General features: G+C 26.9%; 1 protein-coding gene and 1 long non-coding RNA gene across 2 annotated transcripts in view; one reads left to right on the top strand and one right to left on the bottom strand.

Moving 5' to 3' along the window:
* LOC126900023 (multiple epidermal growth factor-like domains protein 8) overlaps positions 1–12,331 on the top strand; it is a 35,628-nt gene extending 23,297 nt beyond the window's left edge. The window contains exons 33-41 of the mRNA XM_050675371.1: positions 1,346–1,517; positions 1,574–1,804; positions 2,411–2,792; positions 2,897–3,353; positions 4,783–5,092; positions 5,156–5,316; positions 11,372–11,548; positions 11,607–11,847; positions 11,910–12,331. Coding sequence (XP_050531328.1) covers positions 1,346–1,517; positions 1,574–1,804; positions 2,411–2,792; positions 2,897–3,353; positions 4,783–5,092; positions 5,156–5,316; positions 11,372–11,548; positions 11,607–11,847; positions 11,910–12,263 — 2,485 coding nt within the window. The 3' untranslated portion in view covers positions 12,264–12,331. The remainder of the gene's footprint in view (positions 1–1,345; positions 1,518–1,573; positions 1,805–2,410; positions 2,793–2,896; positions 3,354–4,782; positions 5,093–5,155; positions 5,317–11,371; positions 11,549–11,606; positions 11,848–11,909) is intronic.
* LOC126900051 (uncharacterized) lies at positions 11,497–16,491 on the bottom strand. The gene is made up of 3 exons (XR_007702780.1): positions 16,160–16,491; positions 11,902–12,234; positions 11,497–11,839 (listed from the first exon to the last, which is right to left on the bottom strand). It is a non-coding gene; the product is annotated as an uncharacterized LOC126900051 (long non-coding RNA).
* Positions 16,492–17,339: the final 848 nt, after the last annotated feature.

Raw genomic sequence — 17,339 nt, 5'->3', positions numbered from 1 at the left:
TTACGTTAGACACAATGTTATAAATGCATATGTGTGTATGTGTGAGTTTATTTATTTATTGTATCATTAAAGTGTAGTGCATATTAATATACAAGCGATAGAGTAGGTAATTGATTTGACGCTATATTATTTAAACCCAACTAAACGCTAAGTTGTACATTCCCAAACAACAATCATATTATGTCAATTGCCACCGGAATTTCTAGTAATATTTTTATTTTTCTGTGCCTTAATCCCAACTACTTGGGGTCGGCCACCCTTATCCTAAGCTTCCACTTGACACGATCTCCCACATCTTCTACGCTCACATCAGCTGTCCTCAAATCGCATTCAATAGCATCCCTCCATCTCTTTTTTGGTCTTCCTCTATCTCTTCTTCCTTCAACATTCATTTCTATAACTGTTCTTACAGCTTTCGATTCTTCTTTCCTCATACCATGACTAAACAATCTAAGTCTATTTTCTGTCATCTTATCCACGATTGACGCAACACCTATACTTCCTCTTATATGCTCGTTCCTTATCCTATCTTCTCTAGTCACTCCACTCATCCAACTAAGCATTCTCATCTCTGCTACACTTATTCTCTGCTCTACTTTCTTATCAACCGCCCAACACTATGAACCATACATCATAGCTGGCCTCACAATTTCATACTAAATTTAAAAACTATAATTAGTATTTATTCATATATTATATTTTAAAATCAAAGAACTACTAATCAGGATATAATTAAAGAAATAAGAGTTCATGTTGCTTTTAAAATATTTCACCAATTTCTCTAAAGGAAACACTATCTACAGATTTGCATCGAAGCGTTTCTTATGATAGTGATTTTAATCACTGTCAGATATCATCTATACTTGTCCCATCTATGCCTCGTCCACACTGTGCCTCGACCCCACTGTGCTACCGTTTTTTTTTTTTAAATACACCTTTATTCTTTAAATATCTTTAATAAGAGAATGTAACTGCAAAAATTGTTTAATGTGCCCGACTAATTTTAGTATTTTGGGAGATTTAATAATAAATTAATTCTGAAACTTTTTTTTCTTTAAAGAATTTTAAAAGTTTTTTATACATAATATATACTTTTTAAGATATAAGAAAACATTTTTAATTTTATTAGATAAAAAATATTTCATATGAATAAATCATAAAAATACACAGAAGAAAAGTGATGTATTTTCATTTAGTCTTCATATTAGACTTTTCTTATTTATATTAAATTTTTATCCGTGATGTTTATATTTCTTAATTAATTATCCTCATTTAAATAATGTATCATTATGCTTATTATTAAGTGTATTTTATGTGTTGTACACAAAATTACTTTTTTTTTAAGGCAAGTTCATAAATCAGAATTGGGTACACTTTTAACTGGTGAGTCAGTATATGATTGGAGTTGCACTAATCAAGATCTTAACCAGCGCTCGAGTATAAAAATTAGAAACTCGTCAGTTTGTCCAGATCGTTGTTCTGCTCACAAAAGCTGTGAAACTTGTTTAGCTTCTCAAGTAATATAAAATTATTTTTAATTAGATAAATAAATGTTTAATATATTATGTTGTAGGGTGGTGAAGGAGGCTGGCATGAGTGTCATTGGTCAATAACACTAAATGAATGTATATCTCCAAGTTATCAACCATTATATTGTGCTGGAGGAGTTTGTGGACTTGTCTTAAGTGGTGGCAATGTTGAACGTTGCCCTCAACCTTGTTCCAGCTATAATCAGTGTTCAACTTGTTTACATCATACACACTGTGGTTGGTGTGCATTTAGCTTACCCAATAAAACTGGTCAGGTTAGTCATATATTAAGTAAATTTTTATAAATTTTATACATTTGAACTTTAATGTTCTAATCCAAAATATTTTTAGAAATTTATTAAAAATAAAAAGAACAATTAATCATGGCCTTAATCAATGGTATATGATGAAATTTGTTCTAATAATATAAATACTATCATTAAAATGTTCAGAAATTCTTTCTTTACAAACTATTTTAAATTTGATCTGCAAGGTGGACATAAGTCACTCCTATTGTTTATTACATTTATGAATGCCCTAGACTTTGTTTATTTTTTGTGGAATTTGTTGAATTGTTTATATAAATTAAAACTATTAATTATTGTTTTATGTCTAAGAAGGCTTGCATAGATTTGTAGGTGGATTAATTATAATCTACAATTAAATATAGCTAAATTTTTTCACATTATATTTTATCATAAATGTGATTACAGAAATTTTGTTTACAAAAAATATGGCAATGATTTAAATAAATCTATTGTTTATTAAAAGATTAGACATACTACTTTTATCAGATTTGTCATTTAATTTTTTTTTTTTTTGTCTACTAGACATTATTATTATTATTAAATATATAATTTATCTTATATATTATTATTCAGGGAATTTGTACTGAAGGTTATATGTCTAGTCCAGCTTCTGGACCTAATCATTCCTGTCAAGAGTTATTCAATCAAATGAATACTGAACCTATTATGTTACGTTATAAAAGTTCAGAATCTGAAGAACTTGATTTTTCCAAAGAAAATCATGAAGATTCAACATCCACTGATGTAGTTTTATTAAACTCAGATCTAAATTTCAATCATTCTATAGCGTGGTACTATATATCTTGCCCCCCCGAAAATGAATGTGAAAATGGTCACCATAGTTGTGATGAAGAAAGTGAAGAATGTGTTGATATAGCTGAGGGATTCCATTGTGTTTGTGGTAAAGGTTATGAGCCTAATATGAATTCACTATGTATACCTATATGCTCTCAAGGTAATAATGTCAACTATTTATTATGAAACTATTTCTATGATATTATTGTTTATATTCTATGCATAATATCTTCATTTTTATAAATTAATATTTAATTTGAATAGGTTGTGTGCGAGGTGAATGTATCAAACCAGATGTTTGTCAATGTGGTTTTGGATATGTTGGTTCTAATTGTACTATTCAGTGTGAATGTAATGGACATTCTAACTGTGCTGGTCCTGATAAACTTACTGAATGTTTAAGTTGCCAAAATAATACTCAAGGTCCTCAATGTCAGCGTTGTAAACCATTATTTGTAGGAAATCCAGTTGATCATGGCCATTGTATACCTTGTTCAGAATACTGTAATGGACATGCTCATATATGTGTAGATAAAAATGAATCTGAATCAATCGATTCATTTAACTATCTTAATGACCCAAGTAATAACTTGCTTCAAAATGATGGACCACTATCTGATGCCTATTGTATCAACTGTATGGATAATACAACTGGATCAACTTGTTCAGGTTGTTTACCTGGTCATTTTAGAGGGTCTTCAGATGATCGAGATCCTTGTAGGTTAGTAAAACTAATAATAATTTTTTTATTATTTTAATTTTTATAACTGAATTTATTTAAATAATGAATATACAATATATGTATTTCTATTATTTTTAATGTATTTACTTATATAATAGAAATTGATCACTTGTGGCTAATATTATTTAAAATTAAAAAATATTAAAAGTATTTAACTCAAAAAGCCATAAAAAAATTACTAAAAAAATCGCAAATAATTATTTCTGGAACCATTTTACCATTATTAATGGATCATTCCATGTGAAATCACCTAATGTGTGTGCTGGTATAGTTCAGAAATTTATGAAATTTATATTATAGACTACTTAAAGGTCATTGACAACAAAAATAATATTTTTTTTTTTTTTTACCAGATAGCGCATTTTTTATAATTAAAAACATGAAAAAATAGCCTATGTTCTAGAGCCTATAACTTCACATCCAAATAAGCTATCACTGTGGAACTATCACTGTTTTACTCATATTAAATAGTACTTCAATTTCATTCTTAAGTTTATAAATTTTGAATTTTTTTGAACATCGAAATTTTGATTTAAATTTTTTAAATGTTGCAGTATTTTAATAGTGAAATTTGAAGGTCAAAAAATTTTTTAATTAAAATTTTTTTTTTTTCCTTTCAGAAACTTTAATATCATACCCATATCATGTTTGAATCGATTTATAATTTTTTTTGTACCGTTTTACGGTCTTGAACATGCATGGTTTGCTGAAAATAGCCAACTTTATCATCTCATTACACAAAAGTGACTGAACGAATTTTTTCAAATTTACATAGTACTTTCCTTTAGGCAATTAAAACGTTTGGTGAAAATTTTATGATGGAGAAATAATTTTAACGCTACTTATAGAATTTACAAAATTTACAATTTGCGTATTATGGAAAATCCACAAACTACGTAATTTTCAACACTTAATTTTTATTTCTTGTATTTATTCTGCGTTCTGTAGTAGATTAAGTTATTGGGACTCATAAAAAAATCCTAGGAGTAATGACTAAGTTCGGAAAAGCTACATTACTTTTCTTCATCAAGTTAATTACATCAAAAGATAATGTTAATTCTTCGACTAATATGCTGTAGTATACAAATACTTTATACCAAATATATAAACTCATAAGGATTTCTATTGTACTAATCTCCGAATTTAATGAATTATTGTGATTTTTAATTAGCGGATCATGTGTAGTATATATGTCATAAAAATATTATTTTTGTTGTCAATGACCTTTAAGTAGTCTATGATATAAATTTTATAAATTTCTGAACTATACCAGCACACACATTAGGTGATTTCACATGGAATGACCCTAATGCTAAACACATATTCCAGTATGTGTTATACTATAGAAAAGTAATATTTTTAATATAGTTTTAGTTTTAAATAATGCATATACTGTTAAAAATTTCAGGCTTTGTGAATGTCACGGACATGGACATACTTGTGATCCAGTTACTGGTGAAAAATGTGATTGTCAAAATAATACTGAAAGTGATACTAACTGTCAATCTGGAGGAGTTGCTAATCATCGAACATCTAAAAATAATGTGCAGTTATGTTGGATGCATCAATGTTCAAAGTGTAAGGACTCATACATGGGAACACCAACAGATGGTCATCAATGCTATAAACAAATGAGTGTTGACTCAAGGTTTTGTCTTGATGCAAAATTGCTTGAAGAATGTAAAATGAAGCCTAATCCACTTTATCCTGGACAAACGGTATAAAATAAAAATAAATAGATAATTGAATAATTTTATAATAAATTAAAATTTTTATTTTAGTCATTCTTTGTTGTTCAACCACGGTTTATGAATGTTGACATAAGAATAACTGTTGATATAACCCAAGGTGCAGTTGACTTTTTCTTAACATCACATGAAGACATATTTATAGTTACCAAAAATGCAACTTTACATAAAGATGTTTTTGACTTTGATCCAAGGTAATGTTAATTATTATAGATTAATTATTTATTTATTATAAGGACTTGAAATTATATGTAAAAACGAAATACTTCTCATTTTATGACGGATAAAATCCCAATTTCCCTCTAAAAATGTAACCTTGGTAACAACTAATTACTCAGATTTCAAACAAATTAATTAAAATCTTACTGGATGACAGTATGTTTAGACTCTGAACTTTAGAATAACAAAATTTATATATCCATATATTTCCTAGCCCCATTACTATTATTTTAAGTATAGTTAAAATTATGATCTGGATAGTAGCGAAGCTAAATTAAATTTTTATAGAGATTAAAAAGTTATAATGACCTTTTCTCTGTGGATAGGGGCTAAGAATACTTCCACAGCCCCTCTGCCAGTCGTAAGAGGCGACTAATGAGGTTGCGTCAGGTCGATAGCCGACGTAAAATTTTTGTTAAATAGTATAAGGTGTCCTGAACAAAACTTACGCGAATTGTCTCATCTCGGGTGTACGCGGGGACAACAGAAAGTAGTTAAAAACGGAGAAGGCCTACGGAATAAAGTGTTTGATACCAGCCGGACTACTTGTGCGGTAGCTGTTTCACCAGTCATGTGTACAGGTCTTATAGTGTCAACGGTGTATCACGAGACATCACCACTTAACTCTAGGCTGGACTTGTGTATGAGGGAGGAAAAAAAGGTAGATACAAAGTAAGAATAGGTACTTGAAATGTTGGAACATTAACTGGTAGAAGTAGAGAATTAATAGAAGTATTAAAGAAGAGAAAAGTTAACATTTGTTGTGTGCAGGAAACTAAGTGGAAAGGAGAGAAATCAAGGGAATAGGTGAGGGTTATAAAATAATATACTCAGGGAAGTATAGTACAAAGAATGGTGTAGGGATAATAATAGATGAGGAAATGAAAAGTAAAGTAGTAGAAGTAGCGAGGAAAAGTGACAGGATTGTAGTCGTGAAATTGATATTCGAGAAAAAAGTGCAGAATGTAATAAGTGTCTATGCACCACAAGTAGGATGTGATGAAATAGACAAAGAAGTGTTTTGGAGAGTGATGGATGAGATGATGTAAGGAATACCTGGTAATAAAGATGTAGTGATAGGTTGAGATATGAATGGACATGAGAGTAAGTTAATACTTATTTTAGAAAAAGGGAAGAATATTATATAACCTATAAGAGTGAGAGGAATAGATCACAGGTTGATTATTTTATGTGGAAGAGAGAGAGAGCGTAAAGTGAGTAAAGGATTGTAAAGTTATACTAGGCGAGAGTGTAACTACACAGCATAGACTGATGGTAATGGAGTTTTGGTGTACCGGGAAAAGAATATACAAAAACAGAAGGAACACAAAAGAAAAATTGAAAATCCGTTGGTGGAAATTAAAAGGGGAAAATGAAAAAGAGTTTGTCAAGACGGTAAAAAAGAGGACAGTGTGGAATGTCGAAGGAAACATAAATGATGTGTAGAATAGATTTGCTAGTTGTGTAAAGAATACTGCAAAGAAGATTGTTGGTAAGAGTAGGAGTAGAATGCCAGGAAACCTGAAGGTGGGATGAGGACGTTCAAAAAATCATAGAAAGTAAGAAAAAACAATTCAAAGTATGGCAGAAGAGCAAAAGGAGAGAAGGTTGGATGAAGTATAAACGCTTGTGCAAAGAAGCTAAGTATGCAGTAAGTAAGGCGAAGTTTAAGAGGTATGATGAATTGTATGATAGGCTAGGAATACAGGAAGGCGAGAAAGAAATCTATAGACTTGCAAAGATAAGAGAGAAAAGGACTAAAGATTATCATTATATAAGGTGTATAAAAAGTGTTAATAATAAAGTACTCTCGAGTGATGATGATGTGAAAAAAAGGCGGAAAGAGTATTTTGAAAAATTGCGGAATTAGAAGTATCCAAAAGAGACGTTAGAGGATATCTTGTGGAATGAGGGACTGGTAGATTTAATTAGTGAGAAAAATGTATCGGTGGCTGTGGCATCAATGAAAAAGAATAAAGCAGTGGGACCAAATGAAGTGCCAAAAAAGAGATGGAGATATGTTATTGAATGCGATATGAGTACAGCTGATGTGAGTGTAAAGAATGTGGGAGATCGTGTCAAGTGGAAGTTTAGGATAAGGGTGACCGACCCCATGTAGTTGGGATTAAAGCGAGGAAGAAGAAGAAGATTAAAAAGTTATAATTAGCCTCCTAAAAATTATAAAGTTAAATACATTTATTTGTCGAACACTAACATAGTTATTAAAAAAAGTAAAATGTAAGTCTAAAAAATTTTTATAGTAGAATTTTGTCAATTTAATACTTTCTTTTAGAAAATAGGCAGTGTTAAGAGTACATTATTAATCCTCAGTGTTAAACAATAATTCTGTTTACAAAATTTGTAATCAGTTATAAAATGAGTATGTTATCTATATTTATCTTAATAAACAAAATTCAACACTCCCACAATTATAGACAAAGAAAAGTAAAGAGAATAAAAATATTTTTTAGCTTTGATGTGTAGCTTAGAAGGTATTAATTTTTCCATAATGTGTTTTTTCTTTTTTTTTATGTGTCTGTTACCACTTTTTCTCAGCTCTCACCTATCCGATTTCTTTGAACGATACGTCAAAAGATCACAAATCGTTTTTATAAATCTGACCCTTAACCTGCCCACAAGAGGGGATTCAAAATGACAACTTTTTCACAAAAATTAACTTTTTTAACTTAATTTTTGAATGTGTTCCTGAAACTCTGACACTTTTATATATATCTTAAATTAAAACTAATGTAATATTCTTTAAAATGAAAAAAAAAATTTCGGACTTTATTTTGTCTTCATGGTAAAAGTGGCTACTGAATGCTATTTTTGTGTGAAAATTCTCGATTTTGTATTTACCATTTTTAACTTTATTATAACTTGTTGAAAAATGTATGGATCAATACAATTTTTTCATGAGAAGTAGTATTTATATATATCTTTCATTCGACATACTTCATCTTAATCAGAATACAAATAAGGAAATTGCAGATCATGAAGCTTTTGTAATAATCTACCAATTTTAAAATTAAATGTTATCTACAGATTTGCATCGAAGCGTTTTTTATGATAGTGATTTTAATCACTGTCAGATATCATTATACTTGATCCAACTATGCCACGTCACCAATGTGCCGCGACCCCTCTGTGCTGGGTTTTTTATATTGAAACCTTAGATATTTCCTATTCATTTGAAATCATTTTTTTGAAAATCTAACACTGAACCAGTACACAGGGGGAGATTTAAAATAGCATCTTTTTTACAAAACTCATCTTTTTCAAATTAACTTTTGCAAATGTTCTGGAATTACTGAGTCTTTTAAACATATGTCAAATTAGAGCTTACAATAAGTATTATAAGTTCAAAAAAAACAATTTGTCCTGACACCTTTTTTTTTTGGGAAAATGGCTGTTGAATTTAAGGAAAAATGTAATTTTTATGTTAAAATCACTGTTTAACATGAAATATTTTTAACTTAAAACTCCCAAAACTTTTTGAAAGATTAAAAATATTTCTTTTTTATATTGTTACCTTAGATATTTTTCTTTAATTTGTTATAAATGTTTTGAAAATCTGACCCTAAACCTGACCACAGGAGGGATTTTAAAAAAAACAATTTTAGCACATAAGTTAAGCTTTTTCAGTTTAATTTTTGAACATTTTCCGAAAATATTGACACTTTTTTATAATCTTAAATTAAAACTTATATTACATATTTTACTATGAAAAAACAAAATTCTAAATATAGATTTTCTTTTTGGTGAAAATAGCTATCGTATTCAAAAATGTGCTATTTTTGTGTTAAAATTCTGGGTTTTATATTTTACAATATCTTACAAGGGGAATACATTGATTTTTATGAATATTATATAATTAAATTGACATAGAATAAAGTTCATAAGATATAATAAGTTAAACTTTGTTAAAGTCGAAAAAATAAATTTAAAATTTGAATCAGCTTAAATTATCAATTTTTTCATCCATTGAAAGCAACGGACGGTTGCCGAATCGGTAACACCTGTCTGTCACGCATAGGGTACTAGCTTGGAGGCAACTTATATTATGCATTTTTTTTTTTTTTATTTAGGCAAAAATTTTGAAATTATTTAATTTTTATTTTGTTTAGATTCAATAACACCAATAAATATCATGGTTCCTACCATTGTAGTCTCCCTTTGCAAGAAGAAATTTCTTATTCATGTTAATATTATTTTACTATGTGGTTTTTTTTGTGGCTTTATTTTCCCAACCCTTACTTGACTTACTTTTTTCAAGGATACGTCAAATGATTACAATTCGTATTTAGTTGAATTACCTTCAAAAATTGAAAAAATTCCCCTTTATCAAATAAAAAGTAGCTTAACTAGCTTTCTTCATACAAACAATTAAAATCATTAATTTCTAATATTTTTAAAGTATTTATTGTCAAATTAGATTTGATATGATAAAAATATTCAACTACAAAAGTAAATTATTTTACTATGTAATTTATTAATTTTTGAACTCTATTTTTGTGTGCTACTATCAGTCTATAACATTCCAAATTTTTTTTAGCATGTTGTTATATAAATTATAAATCTAAAAAAAAAGATTTTTAGCTTGATCCTAATTTAACATTGGATTTTTACAATTATAATCAAATTTTATAATACGCCTCAATTGAGTAAATCATTTTAACAACTTTTTTTTGATTGGTTCTTATAGTTTAAGTAAATCATTAAAATTAATTAAATTCTGAATAATTCAATAGTAGAATCTTTTTAAACACCAAAAGTTAATTAGAAATGATTACTATGATTTTAATTTAAGTGATCTATTACGATAAAAATGTAAAAAAAATCGAACTTTTCTGATAAATTTACTGTAAATAGTAATTATAAAATTTCCTGACTGCATATTAATCTTAACAATATCATTTTTTTCTATTTAATGATGTCAATTTTTAACTTGCAAGTTGAGCTTAATATTATGATGATAAATACATTTTTTTTTTTTATATATATAAATTTATTAGTTTATATATATAAACTTTCACTTCAAAGGACAAAAAAAAGTAGGCTTAAAATTTTTACTTTTAACACATTAAATTCAAAATCAATTAAAATTTGAAAATAATTCATTATAAAAATTATATATTATTTTTTTGAATTTAAGAATTACTAATCTGGATATAATTAAGGAAATAGAAATTGATGTTGTTTTTATAATTATCCACCAATTTCTTATAATTAAAAACTGTGTAGAGAGATTTTCATCGAAGAGTTTCTTATGATAGTAAAATCATTATCAGATATAATCACTGTCAGATTGCATCTATTGTTTACCAAACTATGCCACTGTGCTGGGGTTTTTTTTTTATTGTAGAAAAAGATACAATGTATAAAATATACAATAAGTACTTATGATAAAAAATATTATATAAAATTAATTTTGAAAAAAAACAATAATTTGTGGAGAGGGGCCCAGTGGTGAAACTAACTATAGTAAATAATAAAAATAAAAAATAATTTTGAATATTGTTTTTCTTTTTAACTATCATGTGTAGCTAAAAATTATTACATTTATCCTACCATGTTTATTTTTTGTGTCAATAGATACAAATACTGTTCCTACTGGAAAGATTTCATTTAAAAATATGTCAACAGATTACAAAAAATAACTAGCCAAAGCTATCAGTGTCATAATTTTAATAAATTATTCTCAATCTCCTTTGTAATAAAGAGAAATTTCAAAAAAAAATAATTGTTATAAAATAATCAATGTTGATATTTTTAGTTTTCAATTTATACTAAATTATCTTTGATAATATTGTTAGTTTTTCGTAGAATTTAAAGTGAACTGTAAATTGCTTTAAAATACTTTTTAAAAAATTTTATATTACTTTTATTTTTCTGTTGTACAATTCTTATATATTAATTTACACATTTTCAATATCTTAATTTGTACAGCAATACATAATAAGACTGATTTTTGTACAAATTAAAATATCTATGCCTTTGCTTATAATTAATCTTAAATAATAATTTTAGGTTTGAATGGTTCAGTGAAATGGAAACATTAGAAAAAATAAATACAGGAGTGCATAATTCAACAAAAAATTCAAAACATATTTTTACATACCAAGAACATAAAACTAAAGGCTTGTCCACCTATGTAACCATGAAAAAAAGTATTTCTTTATTGATTGTAAAAAATGTTAACAACAGGTAAATATTAAATTTAATAATTAATTTTTATACAGATTAATTTTTAATTTTTTCTTAGGTTGATTATCACACTTCCACATGACAAGCATGATTTATCAGCAACAAGATATTATATGGCTTTGTTAGCTATTTCTTCTCTTCCAGTTCAAGCAACACATATTGTGCCAGTTCCAACATATGGAACAGTATTTTTTAGACAGGATCAGCTACATATTGATCTCTTTGTATTTTTTTCGGTATTTTTTTCATGTTTCTTTTTGTTTCTTGCTGTATGTGTTGTGGGATGGAAAGCTAAACAAGTATTTTTTTTATATAAATGTAACAAATATAATTGTTTAATATATTATTTTTACTTTTTTAGGCGGCCGATATGCGTCGTGCTCGTAGGCAACAAGTTGTAGAAATGCTTCATATGGCTAAAAGACCGTTTGCATTTGTAGCTATTATTTTAAATACATCTCAACAGCCAGAATCCAGCCAATATACTAGATTATGTGATATTAGACCTTTAGCTATAGAGCCCACAAGTGATACCAATGCTGCTGTTACAACATTACTCATTAAGTTACCTGATCGAGGGAATTCAACTGGCACAAGATTAGCACTTGGTTCTACCCTTGTTCTCAACATGATTAATCCTAGAGGAGGCTATTCAACAAGTGCACATCGACTTCATATAAGTGGTCCTAGACATAGAAGAAATGTACTCCAGTGATTAATCATCTCTTAGATATGATCAAAATTAACAGTATTATTAACTTTAAAAAAAAATTTTATATTTAATTTATAAGTAAGTTAACATAATGACCAAATATATTTCTACTTGTACATCTCTTATTAACTTTTCAAACATTTATTAGTCATATACTTATTGGCTCATAAAATTAAACAAATATTTTACCGTATTACTAGTTAGAATGTTCTGTTTTTCGTGTTCTATCTTCAGTGTACTTATTATGTATAATAATTTATTACTTTGTATCACATACTACTTTAAAGTATTGTTTGATACTTAATAATTAGTTTTTTATTATAATTAGTAATTAATTATAATTTACAGTATTTAATGTTTTCCTAAATTTTATTACTAAAAATTAACTGAATAATATATAGTTTATATGGTTTACTTGAAAGTATTAAACATAATTTCAATATTAATTGTGATCTCTTTATGTTAAAGAAGTTAAAATTTTATATAACTTAATTTTTTTATAATTGAAAAATGTTAATAGTGTAGCCTTATAATCTCAAAGTTTATTAATTTATTTTGTTTTGTAAATTTTCAATTTTTTACCAAATTATAGTTTAAATTGAAAAATATTAAGATATTGTATAAATTACATTAAAAATTACTATTAATCTTAAATTTTTCATTTGCACATAATGAATGACACATTAATAACTTAAGTTTATGTGTTTTGTATAATTTTCCTATAAATATAGAGCTAATATATATTTATATTGCTTTTAATCTTCATTAAATCTAGTAAATTAACAATAATTTGTTTACATGTATATATTATATTAAACCTGTATTATAAGTGTAAAGTAGTGTATTTATTAATAATAGTATCCAACTAGTATATCTTAAATTGAGTTAGGTGCTAATGATTAAAGTTTATTTAATAAGGTCATTAAGTGTTAGTTTTTAAATATCATATGTACATAGTATTACTAATATTCTTTGTATACTCCAATTTAAGTACAAACAAAAATTTCTAAGGTTGAACGTAATGATATTCTAAGCTTTCTAATTTTACTATGAAGCTTAGGACTGAATAAATTATTGAAAGATTTGTAAATAAAATGTATCAACTAAAAACTATAAAATTTATTAGCTTATTAGATAAATAGTTTTCCATTTCTTTTAATTTTATACAAAAATATGTACTTAAAATACTGAATAACTTAATTTTAATTAATTTTAAATTATTCTTTATCTTTCTTTGAATAATCCTTATAAAAAAAATTCTTTAATTCTATTCTATCTTCATATAATATAAATTTCTGTAAATATTTAATAATTTTTTTTATTTATAAATATTATTTATTATTATGTTGCAATTTATTGTGTCAATTGTGTGCAGTAAAAATATATTTGTTTAATATTTATGTTGTTGTATTTTTTTTATTTTTTACTGATTTTATTTCATAATTTATTTTTTAATTTTCATATAAAATATTAATACATGGTATTTTGATGAATAAATTCATTTTTTTTTATTTTGTATCCTTAGAATGACATCCTCGTAAATCTGTAAAATAAATTAGGTCTAGAGAGAGCTTAGCTCCCTCAATACTGCTGTAACCCATCTAAAAGTAACAAAAATTACATTTAAATTTGTATAGAAATTTTTTAGTAGTGGATAAATTAAGTTAGATTCTCTAAACATTTTGTTAAATTGTCCTTATATTATTTAGATAAATAATTAATGTTGTATAAATATTTTCCATATATGTAGATTTCTCATTAACTATGGAAATTAAAGTAGGATAAAAATTTATTTCATAGTTATATCAGTCATCATAATATAACCATTTATTATTTTATTTGTCATAATTTTAATAATTATGTCCGTTTTTTATAGATATAAAAAACAAATTATTAAATTTAATAGACTTCTTTTACATTTTCAAATAATTCTTTTTTTTATTTTCTATTTTGTTGCTTTTGCAACTAATAACTTTCTAAATATAGAATAATGGTGAAATTCATCCGCCACTTCCATGATTTTACATTAAGGAAGGTTTAGATCCTTTGGACACCTACATTAATACGCGATCGAAAAGAATAATAAAACGTCTTTAAGAGCCTTGCTTAAGGTACAATCGGACTCTTTAGGTAAAAATCTCTGGGTTTTTGCTTTAATCCAGCGCTGATAAAATTTTTTTTTATAATTTTATTTTGCAATGGATTTGTTTTTTTGTCTTTTAATATAAAAATGTTACATACAAAATTTCATTTTAAAAAAAGTTCCTTCGGGTTTTACTAATACTTGTGCATATGTCCCAAGCGGCACTATTATAAAGTTGAAAACTTTTTTTTTTGCTGAGCAAGTTCAATAATTGGAGTTGCCAACCCTTTCTCCAGCGACGAACTAACTTTCCGTTCCGGAGTATAAATAGCAGGGTTGTTATAAAAAAAGTTAATTAAAAAAAAACTATATAAAAATAAGTAAACAGTTTATAATGTACCAATAGACCAATGTAAATTTAAAAATTCCTGGTGTTTTAAAGACGCAGTATCTAAAACGTAATAACCCTAATAGGCTATAAAAAGCGATAGACAATTGTCTATGCACACTGGCCATATACAATCATACCCAAATATACTTGTGTATAAATGGTATTTACCTTCAATGCGTTGACATTAGATAAATCCAAAGAAAATAATTGTGTAATTGGGGGGTTCTGTATTTTGGCTAAGATTTTTCAAATCGATCAATTCAGTATATTCGTAGCCACAAAATTAAGTGGAGGATTTTTTAATTTTCTAGTAGTTTTGATTGGAGAAATATAAAATTGATACTTAGGCTCCATTTTTTAATGTTTGATTATATAATACATTATATATATATTATCAAAATGTATAAATGCATACTTAAAAAAGAAATTATAGATGCAGCTTTTACATTAAAAGACCTCTTTAAGTTTAATCATACCGAACTTCAAGTACCTAGAGCAGAGATCAATGAAAATGCTATTAACCACGAAGAAATTAAAAAAAAAACGACTTATGGCAGCAGATAGACGCTACTAAGTTTAATGCCACTTTTCAAATTAAGATTACTATCAATACCTCATACAAAGTCTTAATAAAACAAACTATGTGCATTAGGGTACTTTTATTTTATAAACTTTCATTGATCGATCCCGCCAATTTTTTTCATTATTATATGAGTTATTTGGGTAAAATTTGGTTTTGATAACTTACCGCCTTCAGGTGCCGAATCGAGGTTGAAAATTCGCTCAAATGTGTAATTTTTCAGTTTTTAATCATTATTTCAAAACTAACACTTCTAGCGTAAGAATGCATAGAATGTAAATTAGAGATTTTAATATTTTCTTTAAAAAAGATTTTTACAACAATTTTCTAAAATTATTCTTACTTACCCAAATAAATAAAAAAATTTGCTAAAATTCACCTTTTCAACATAAATTATTTTTAACTTTCAAAATAATCACTTTACAACAAAATGTTTGTAGTAATACAAAAATAAGCAAAGGGTGTTAGGGTATTTTGACCAAAGTTGGATATTTTGGGATTTGGTCAATTCAGGAGCATCGAGGTTCTATCGGGGTTGTAGAGTCCAAGGGTTTAGAATAATAAAGACAAGTAGATATAAAAGAAATGATTAAAGTTCCTCTTTATTGAGGAATAAAAAAAACTAATTAATTGATAAGCACCTATATATAGTTAGAGACACATTAGGTTTTCATACTCATTTCAGGCACGGGGCGGTAATTCGACCCTCGAGACCCTGTAATGTGTATATGTATAAAGTGCGAATGAATTAGTAAAATTACTAAAGAGAATATTGATCTATTGCTTTACCATTCTTTTCTCAGATTATTAATTCTAAATAATTGGGATAATATAAATTTACTTACCTTTTTAGATATCTTCCGTTAAGATTTATACTGTTCCTTTTAAATAAATAAATAAAGTATTGACGCAAAATAATTGTATTCTCGATATCGTTTTAAAATGTGTACCGACGACAACACGGGGTCGCGGCTAATTTGATCAAAATAAATCAGATAGAAGAATTCTGAATTCTTTATTGAATTCAGATCTTCAAATAAGAGAGAGAGAGTCGCTTGCTAGCACGCTCGCTCACTGATGTGCAAGCAGAACTAAGCCTTTTTATATTATTTTTAATTGCCCTTATCTTGGGATATTGTCGTCAGCGCTTTTAGTGATTTTCAGTTTATTGTATAAAATTTGAACATAACATGATAATTATTTTTAAGATAAGATGTATAGTATACAATAATCAATTTAACACATATATAATAGCTAGTGTACAACAGTGTATATGTTATGACAGATAAATTGATGATTTGTTTGTATACTAGTAATATAAAATACAGATTATACATTTTTCATTGATAAATGTAAGATGCGCAATGCAAAGCATTAATCATATTACATGTTTCGTATAAAAAATATGTAAAATTAAATTTTCTAAAATATTAGTCAATAAAATATTACACTAACGATCTAAATGCGATTGATTAAAACTGTTTATTCAGCGTATTACGATTATAATTAAGGTACTTCCTTCAATAGTTTAGTACGGCCTGCAAAAAAAAAAAACCCAGCACAGGGGAGTCGCGGCACAGTGGTGACGTGCATTAGTTGGATTNATTGATCCATACACTTTTCAATAAGTTATAGCATTATAAAGTTAAAAATGTAAAATACAAAATCGAAAATTTTCACACAAAAAAAGCATTTGGTAGCCATTTTCACCGTGAAGATAAAATAAAGTCCGAAATTTTTTTTTTGCATAATAAAGAATATTACATTAGCTTTAATTTAAGATATATATAAAAGTGTCAGACCTTCCGGAACATTTTCAAAAGTTAAGTTGAAAAAGTTAATTTTTTTTTAAAAAGTTGTCATTTTAAATCCCCCCTTGTGAGCAGTATAAGGGTTAAATTTATGAAAAAAATATACCAAATGAAAGGTAATGATATTATGCATCTATATAAAAAAGAATTATATTGATATGTTCATTTTTGAAAAAGTTATGGCACTTTTAAGTAAAAAAAATTGAAAAAATTT

The sequence above is a fragment of the Daktulosphaira vitifoliae genome, unplaced genomic scaffold (genome assembly GCF_025091365.1).
Source record: "Daktulosphaira vitifoliae isolate Bord-2020 unplaced genomic scaffold, ASM2509136v1 Scaffold_2, whole genome shotgun sequence".
In the NCBI taxonomy this organism is placed as follows: Eukaryota; Metazoa; Arthropoda; class Insecta; order Hemiptera; family Phylloxeridae; genus Daktulosphaira; species Daktulosphaira vitifoliae.
The sequence above is the reverse complement of the archived record's forward strand: the minus strand, read 5'-3'. Positions and strand labels throughout refer to the sequence as shown.